This window comes from Brassica oleracea, chromosome C1 (genome assembly GCF_000695525.1).
Source record: "Brassica oleracea var. oleracea cultivar TO1000 chromosome C1, BOL, whole genome shotgun sequence".
Taxonomy (NCBI): Eukaryota; Viridiplantae; Streptophyta; class Magnoliopsida; order Brassicales; family Brassicaceae; genus Brassica; species Brassica oleracea.
In genome coordinates this window covers 6,415,967-6,425,889 of record NC_027748.1, presented here as the reverse complement: position 1 = coordinate 6,425,889, position 9,923 = coordinate 6,415,967, and the positions used below count along the sequence as shown (strand labels likewise).

The following is a 9,923-nucleotide window of genomic DNA, read 5'->3' as shown; positions in this document are numbered from 1 at the left end:
GTAATTTATGTGGGCTACATGTTAAATGGCTCATCGTTAATGAGCCCAAAAGAACTCAAATCATGTCACCGTCGTCTCGGCTCTTCCACTTCATTTGAATCGATTTGACTCGCTACAAATTTCAGTTTTGTGTATTAATCACCAGATTCACCACCCACGCCTACTCATCAAATAACATTCTTGAATCATATATTCAACCAAAAGCGTACCCCTCGGCCGCGTGGATCCCGGTACTGGTAACGACGGCTGAGCCACAGAAACAGCCCAATCAGGTTCAAAATTGGATCAACGTCCTTGATCATTTGTTTCATTTGATAGATAAGTTTACAGCAATCAAAGCATTGTACCAAGTTAAGCCAAAAAATAGTTCTTATTTGAGAGTTACGATCTTTGCAAAATTAATCTTTTATTGATCTGACTCTTCTACTTCTTCTGTGTAGGCTGGTTCTGAACAAGAAGATATTAGACATAGAATTGCTAGAGCTGGCCTCTCGACATGGCGCTGTAACTATTTATTACCTTTACTTATGCCAGTTTTTTTATAATTGAGAAAAGTTACATTTTTATCTCATCGTGAACCAACTTGTCTAGCAGGGGAAGAATGTCAATCAACAGAACGTAAATCAACGGAGATCACCAGATGATGCTGAAAGGTTTGCATTGTGGCTGTCTATTAGTTTAATATTTTTACAATTTTGGAACTAATCTATTTTATGATTGGAACATTTTTTTAGGGAGGCTAGAGAAATGGTGCTTAGTCAAATATTGTTTTCCCACTCTCTTGAGAGAAGTAAGTCCCATCTAAAATGGTTTGAAGTCCATCTACTTTTTCCTTTGTTCTTTAGTGAGTGTCATCGAGATGATGCTAATCTTCCAGATTGTGGTAATGTATTTTTTACTATCGCTGCTCCTGTTTCCCTGTTGGAACCTTTAAAGAGTGCCTAGAGGATGTTATTTTGAGGGCTGCTCAAATGGAACAGATAGTTGAGAAGGTAAGAATCCAGTCACCTTTTGATGTCATAGTTCACCAAGTTTCTACCCAGTTTCTCTGGTACTCCACACATCTGAGAGACATTGCATTACTCTGTTTGTTTTCACTGGTTTGTGAGGAGTGGTTTAATACTAGAGCGGTTTGTGATTTATGGGATTACTTTCCATCTGTGTCAATCTTTATGATCTGGCACAATCTTTTTGTTGGTTTCTTATTTAAGCTACTTATGCCCTTGAAACATAATATACTTGGATGAATAAATTTTCTTTTCAGTCTTATCTTCGTTATTCTAAATCCCTGGTTTGCATCTCTGGAAATTAAGATTATATTTCTGCAGGTACTGATTTGAGTGATACATTGATAGATTGGATGGGCTGACGCAACAAAAGGCGTACCGCTCCGCCGCGCTGATCCTGATACTGATGAAAGCTATAAAGATATATATACCTTTACGACTTGCCATCGTAAGTCTTTCCATTGATGTTTGCTTCATGAGTCTACATTTGTGTTTCCTTTTCAAAAGCTTAGTTCATCGTAAATATAGTTTTTATCCTTCATGAATAAATTTTAACTCTCACTTATTTATCTGCTTGGCTTCGACTGATTCTATTATTATGTAAACATGTAGTTTTTCCCAGATTCGGGTTACATGTCAGTTGTACAAAGTTAAGGAGACAACTAGGTCATGGTTTCCGAGGGATACATTTCTGCACCATTTGGAGATAATAGCGCTTCTTCTTCTACTGCTGAATATACAAAAGGCTGCAAAAAGCTTTTCCTGTAAACCAGAGTAATTTACCCAAATTTGATTCATCTCAATTTGGTCAATGGGTCTGGCTCTGAAGGTGGTTCAAAGAAGCCTGCTGAGAATGGATTTATGACATGAGGTGGATGTAATAGCTCAAGCAGTAGAGCATGAAGACAATCATGGTTATTTCTTCGACTTTTGAATCGCGTGTGTGAGCACTTTGATCTTTTTTTTTGGTCAAGCACATTAATCTTTTCTTAATTTACACATTATTGAGAATTGAACAAATTTGGAGGGGACAATGTCAGTAGAACCTGATGTTAAATTCGATTATCATTCTTTGCTTCGTTCAAGCTGTTGAGTAGATAAGGTATTTGATCATTATTTTGGGTAAGTGAAAAAGATGTGGACGCATACGCAACCTAGAAAATGGTTGTCAAACTGTATACTAATATGTATTTATGTTTGACTCTAGGCATTGAAGATGAAAGGAAGGTCTTCAAAAACACCACAGAAGAAGTAAGTCACAAGATTCAAACACCACAGAATAAGTAAGCGACAAGACTTGAAAGTGGCGACTACGATGTAAGAAGAAAACTAAAGAAGTATTTGTAATGAGAAGATTAAGAAAGTTTCTACGGTTTGTGTGTCCGTTAGGATTCAGTTTGATTTGTTTTGTCTTCGTTACCAAAATGCTATTATCATACTGGTGCATTTAGTTAAATACAAATAGATAGACCGAATAATATTACTTCAAATCAACATTAGTTACTCAAAGCTGACTTCAGCTACGTTATGTATATAACAAGATAAGTTTTCATTGGGATCTAAAAATATAATTTTGTACAATATGATTACATTAGATATATAAATAAAGACGATTTTATACTATTCCAAATGTTGATTATAATAACTAAATTCAATTTGACAGCAATATTAAAGTGAATGTTTGATTTTAAAAACTCATAAATCAAACTAAAAATATACATTTACTTAACTAATTTTTAAGGGATAAGTGTATGTATTTTCTTGAACCCTCATATCATATTTGAAGTTTTGAACTGAAAGTTATTCATGTGTCATACATATTTGATGTTAAGAGATTTTTTTTGTTACAATTTAGATGATGTTTTCAATTTTTGATATAAAATTTATTATTTTAAACTATATGGTTATTCTGTAATTTATTTTTTTTGATCGGTCTAACCAGCTAGAGCAACTTTAATGGTTGAGTTCCTAAATCACGTATCTAAACAATACATTACTACTATTTCATGAAGAACTAAAGTTAAAACTAAAAAATAAAAGTTGCACCAATAGAAAACAGACACACAAGCATAGAAAGTTTAGGAACGGTTCTAAAAAGTCTTTTATTAAAAAACTTTTGATCAGTTTTTAACTTATTTTCCTTTTTCTAATATTAAAAATCTTAAAAACTCCACTTCCTCATACACACGTTGGAGGTGCTCTTACAATATTGAATCATTATTTGGTTCAGTTTTTTAACATTGAATTAATAAATTATTTTTACTTTTGTTCACCATCCCATACATATTTTAGATAGTTAAAATAATTATTTATGAGTTATACTCATATTTAATTAAATTAAATTTACTATTTATATTTTTAGAACAGAGATGTAATATATGTCTAATACATATCATTAGATGCAAAGATATTTGTATAAATTCGCCCGGGCAAAATCCCTAGTACGACTAAAAGAGTCTTACTCCCAACAAAAATCTCTTGCAAAACCATATAATCTTTCAATTATTTTCAGGATTAACATTCAAAAACACGCCTGTATATATCTTTATCATAACAATTAAATCTTTTTCTGCAAACAAACAAAGATTAATAAAAGTATATTGATGACATATCCAATAGTATCCACATAGGGTGATGATAACATCAATAGTCCACGACTCAATTCCAAAGAGCTCTTCAAAAACAGAGAAACGTGTCTACTTCACTGGAAGTTTCCCGGACATTTCTTTCTCTGTAAAAATATTAAACCATGAGAGACCTCGTCTTCTTCTTACAGCATTCTATCCTGAAGATCACTGAAGATGCCAGAGGCAAAAGTTCCAAGCTTCTTCTTCGTTTCGCCTGCTATGTTCATCACCGACGAGATATCTTGTTGCGCCTGTGTCAAGAAGATACCAGAGCCCAAACAGGTTAAAAAATCTGAAGAAGAAGCAGAGATTTAGCAAGTAAGGATCTTTCTTACCTGGAAAGAAAGCCGGTTAATGAGATCAGTAGCAGTTATATCAACATTGGAATAATCATCTTGGCCGTGACCGAAAAAATCAGCGCTTGATATAGATGCTGAGCCCTGCAACATCCCACAACGGCATTAGAATCAAAGGAATGAGAATGTTTTCTTGTGTGGAACGTTACTCACTGAAAACTTCTGAAGAGTAGCTTTTGATTCAAGATCAGCGTTTTTGTTCTGATCACCAAAGTACTGAGCAGAAGAGATGGACTTTGCGTTTGTAAACTTCTTTCTTGCTTCATCTGACTCTTCAACCTAGTTAAGAACACACATAAAAAGTTTAGAAAACGGATAATAATACTATTTTTGCTTTCTAAGAAAAACAATGGCTTTACTTGAGATTTTGAGGAGTTGAAGCTTGGTTTCTTGGGGTAAGAACTGTCCATTCCAAAATCCGAAAAGAAGCTGGACGACTTTGGTGGAGCAACATGGCTAAGCACTTGTGTACCGCCAACGCTTTGTCCTCCAGATTGAAAGTCGTCATTGTACTCAAACCGAGACGCATATGATGATGAACCAGCTGATGATTTGCTTCCGCCGTTATTAGTTGAAGACGCAGCAGGAGGAATAACGGGTGCAACTTCTTCAGGTTTCTGCTCATAGAGATTTCCCGTTGGCTGCATAAAAAAATCAGATCTTTCAATAGAGCAAAGAGAACATAAACCTGAACCTGAGGACTAACCTTAGTAGTAAGTTTCCTAGCACCAAGACCACCAGTTTTGCCCATTCTTTTAGCACCAATGGGTTTCTTAAACGTACTAGGCACAACTGTATTGGAAGCTTTAGGCGAAGAGGTTGTTGCTTCATGTTCCTTGACAGAACAAGAAGAAATCCCATTAGATGCTTCCGCAGCAACGGGAGATTCAGGTAGAGCGTTATTAGCAGTATCTTCTTGTGAAATGGCTTTGGCAACTTCTTTAGCAAGAATCTGGCGATACAAATCAGCAGCTCTCGAAGTGTACTTAGCCTCGATTTTGCCACCGTCGGTCCATCCATGCTGCTTGAAGAAGACTTGAGCGCGGTTGTTGCCACCGAACATCATAGTCCTGAGCTGCTCAGGGCTCCACGAATCCAAATTCGTCGATCTACACCATAATGAAACATCTTGAGAAACGTAATGTGGCATGATCCAATTCAATACAAGAAAGAGGTTATATAGTATATGGTCAAAACTCTCATCTTGCATTTGTTCAACCTCATGCTACAATTTTCAGAGCTCTAAATCTAAGCTTGGGGCATCAGAGCATGCCTTGAGATTTTGAAGGCTGTAAACGATTTAATAAAGATTTTAATAATTTTTTTATATAAATTTGGGAGCCTATGTGTGTGTAATTTTCTTCAAAAAATGATTCATTCCGCTTTGCCCAAAACCGGCTATGCTGGGCTTGGAACCCAACATTTTGAACCGGAACCGATTCAAAAATAGCCGACCAAACTTGTTTAAAGAACTAGTTAGGTCCAAATGTCTAAGACCCGAAGAATTTGGACCAGAAATGACTCGACCCGAACCCGACCGGAGTGTCCATGCCTATCTAAACCTATCAAAGCCATTAAATGGTGAAGAATTGAAATGGTAACCTGACGAAGCTGATATGAACACCGAGACTGCGATGAGTAGCAGAGCAATCGATGCAGAGGAAAACACCGTATGTGACAGATGCCCATGTCGGATTCTTCGCACTGCAATCGAAGCATACCTACACACACACACAAATCCAAAGATCTACTCAAACAACCAACTCCCAGATCTACAACATTCGCGATCCATCAGATGGGAGAGAGAGAAACCGAACCTTGTTCTCAGATTTGGATTTCAGTTTTCTGAATACAATGTTCTTGTCGGTTAGATTGTCGGAAGAAGCCATTAACAAGTTTTTGAAATCTAAATATTGTTTTTTTTAAGCTTCCTCTTTCGTCTTCTTCGAATCAAATTTGATGAGACGAGTCACATTTGATGGAAACATTTCGATCTGACGATACTACCCTCAGTAGACTCTACCAGTTACGAAATGGCATAAAGCTTGGTGCTGTTGTTGTGAAACGAGACGCTGTGCGTAGTTCCGTTCCCAAAGCAACATGGATGGTAAACTGACCAACCAACCCCTTTTATTATTCTTTTTAATCATCTCAAGTCCACATTTTTTTAATTAAGTATATTAAAAGAATTATAAATGGAAGGGTCAAAATTTTGTTACATTTCATGAACTTCAAACTCAAAACTAGTTTCTATTTTATATATTGGTTAAGATCTATTATACACACACACATATATATTTTTCATTAATCTCTACTATCCCAACAGGTTATCAAACTAGCCTCTCTTCACTGTTTCCATTGGAGTTTACAGTACATTCTTCTATTTCACCGAATACAACAATCTATATCCTTCGTATTCACATAGTCGAGTCATACTGCATACATAAGCTCTCTTTCACAGTTCCCATTTCTGTGCAAATCAATAAACCAATTGATTACACTATCACACTTATTGAAGCCAATATCCAGCGTGAAGCAACATATCACTTTGAGCCCCAATGGAGTACAGTTTCGGTTGAGAAACACACCTACTCCATGGTACACTATTCCATTAAGAAAGTCTTGATATGTGAAATCTAGTTTGAGAAAGAAAAAGTATTTGCGGCCCAAACTTAGTGAGCCGAAAAGTGTTAGGCCCAATAAAACTAAGCTAATCTAAATTTGATTCTGTGTACTTTAGTGCGATTCCAAAAACGTCACTGTACAACAGACACCAAGGTTTCGTCGGATATACGCAGAGAGAGCCCAACATTTTTGGCATTTGTTCTCACTGAAAAACAAAGCAAGATTTCATTTGGCCAATCAAAAAAAAAAAGACAAGAGACCCGACAAATAATAGAACGTATAATATAATGTGTTTGTCCAAAAAAAAAAACTTATAGTGTGATATTTTTAATTAATTTAATTAATACTAGACCTTTTATTTGCCTTTATGCTCTCAAGTCTTTTTCACCTTTATATTTCGAAATTGTCCATGCATTTTTTATCATGCAAAAAGTTGTGTCGGATAACGACGTAAAAAAATATGTAGTATATTTTAGCTGCAGTACTTGCTTTTATTGATTTTTTTTGTATATATAAATTTTAGAAAGCTTAAAAGTTGTATCCAAATCTCAGAGCTAATAATTGTGAGTTCTCGGGTGTCAACATTCACCGTTTAATTTTTATTTTTTTTTGGTGGTTAATCTATCATCTAACTATATTTTTCTTCAAATAAGCAGCTTTTCTTCCGAGAACCAATTAATTTAACAACTCACTTGTTGTATAATTAAGTTGATATTTGCTGGCAAGGATTAGTCACACTCAAAGCAGACATGGACAAAGATAACTATTTTAGGTGAAAAATCATTGTCATTCTTTATTGGTTTTTAATTATCACGATTATATAATATGTCATGTGTGTTCCAAAAAAATATGTCGTGATAGTTTAAAACCAATAAAGAATGAGAATGATTTTACAAATATTATTCACTTACTTTATTTTACTATAAAACAAATTTAAGTAAATTAAAAAGAGGTTTTATATTGTTTTTGTCTTTTCTTGTTTAATTGTTATAATTAAAGATTAATAAAAAAAATAGGAAAAATAATTGCTAACTACGCGAAATATTGACTATCATATGGCTAACCATGCAAAGTATACTAATGTATACCTAACTACATGAAGTATATGTTATGGATAGGAATATCCCTCAACTTAATGATGTTATGTAGTTAACATCACGAGTTTAATTGCATTCATCCAAAAAGTGATATGAATGTCACAAACCGTTTAAATCTCTCGTTTTATCAATTAAACTATGGCGTATCTGACAATAATTTAACAAAATTTAGATTTTGATCTGTGTTTTAAAAGCATAAAAATATTTTTAACAAAATCTAATTTATAAAATCAATATATTTTATAAAATTTTGATAAGTAGTGTTTTAAAGTTATACTATTTTATTTATATTAAATAGTAAAGTTATAGAGGGTATTATTTAATTTTGTTTTTAATTATTTTAATCTGTTTTGTAATTAAATTTTAATAAAATATATGTAATTTTTGATTAGATGTATGATATATATTTACTTGATCAATTTTTATTATAAAAAGTATTTGATATCAATTTACTAACTCTAACATCTTATTTTTAATATAAAATTAATTAAATTGATGAACAATTTTGTTTATATTTTCATAAACAAAAATTGCATTTATTTAAACTTAGTAAAAGTTTCATATTATATTTTTATTCTCGAATTATTTTATTCTCTAAAGTATATAATTAATAATTATATACGCGAAATTATGTTTGGTTTAAATTAACATCAAATAATTTTTATACAAAGAAAATGTAAGAGTCAATAAATTGACGTCAAATAAGTTTATAATTAAAATTTATTAAATAATTATATATCACACAATTTATTAAAAGAATTATAGAAATTTTATTAAAAGTGGATAAGAAAATATATTAAAATAATTAAAAACAAAATTACATAATATCTTATATAAATTTCATATTTCATATTTAATATAAATAAAAATAATATAATTCTATAGTTTTTAAATACACTAAGATAAACATATCAAAAAAATGTTATAAGATATTGATTTTGTATATAAGATATGTATAAAAAAAATTTACTCTTTTAAAACGTGGGTTAAAATCTAATTTTAGTTAAATTATAGTCGGATCGGTTATATTTTAATTGATGAAACGAGATATTTAAATGGTCTCTTACATCTACATCAGTTTTTAGATGAATGAAATTAAACTCGTGATGTTAACTACATAACATCATTAAGTTGATGGATGTTGTCATGCATAGTATATACTTCATGTAGCTAAGTATATATTAGTATACTTTGCATGGTTAGCCATGTGATGGTTAATACTTCATGTAGTCAACAATCATTTTTTCAAAAAAATAATAATGTTTTTTCACTTATAATAATTATCTTTATAATGAGAATGATTTTCACTATTATTTTAAGTGAACCATCAATAAAGAATGAGAAAAGTAAAATAATTATTGGAAAATAATTTTAGGTCCAATCGATTTTTTGGATTTGTACATGTTGACTGAATTTTTAATACACCTGAAATGATAACATTTTCTTAAATGGAAGTTAAAAATTCAAAAATAGAAATCAAATTCAGATATCAACAATTTATTTGAATGAACAAACCTTAGTTATTTAAATTTTGTTTATGATTTATGGTAAAATTTAAGTATATGAAAGAGATTACATTAATTCATAGATGATATATAATCTATATGTAAATGAGCAGTATATATATATATACATATATATATGTGTGTGTGTGTGTAGATATCTACAAGTAATGTGTTGTATTTTTGCACATAAAATCAATCTAATTTGAAATATGTTGGTGGCACAAGTCTATCTTTTTGCTATTCAACTATAAAATCCCGAACTAATTTAAAGTTTGTTCCCAATTTAATTATGTCTATATAAACTAGGGGTGGGCATATCGGTTTAGTTTCGGGTTCGGTTTGGGTTCGGTTTGGTTTGGTTAATTTGGGTTTTATAAAACTCAACCCAATTAAAACCAAAGTAGCTTTGGTTTGGGTTTAGTTTGGTTCGGTTTAGTTCGGTTTAGTTTAGATTTAGTTTGGTTTTCTTTAAAAATCTATGAAACAAAAAATAATTTAAAACTCGATGACAAAACTCTTAACCACGTCAAAGGAAGAAATACATAATAAGCAAAGAGTAGACTATTTGTAATCTATTTAGTGTAACAAAGACTTGTAAGCATTCCAAAACCTATTAACTAAAAGATTATTTGCATTTACCTTTTTGTTTTTATTGATCCTATAATAACTTTGTTACATAATTTAGAGAATGAAAATTGGAGAAGAT

General features: G+C 31.9%; 1 protein-coding gene across 1 annotated transcript; it reads right to left on the bottom strand.

The window, feature by feature from the left end:
- Nucleotides 1-3,527: 3,527 nt before the first annotated feature.
- Nucleotides 3,528-6,102, bottom strand: LOC106313884 (probable ADP-ribosylation factor GTPase-activating protein AGD8). Its single transcript, XM_013751845.1, has 7 exons — nt 5,808-6,102; nt 5,593-5,711; nt 4,697-5,099; nt 4,350-4,631; nt 4,144-4,269; nt 3,970-4,074; nt 3,528-3,885 (listed from the first exon to the last, which is right to left on the bottom strand). Exons 1-7 carry the CDS (start codon nt 5,877-5,879, stop codon nt 3,778-3,780), a joined length of 1,215 nt encoding a protein of 404 aa, XP_013607299.1. The 5' UTR covers nt 5,880-6,102; the 3' UTR covers nt 3,528-3,777.
- Between the last annotated feature and the right edge of the window lie 3,821 nt (nt 6,103-9,923).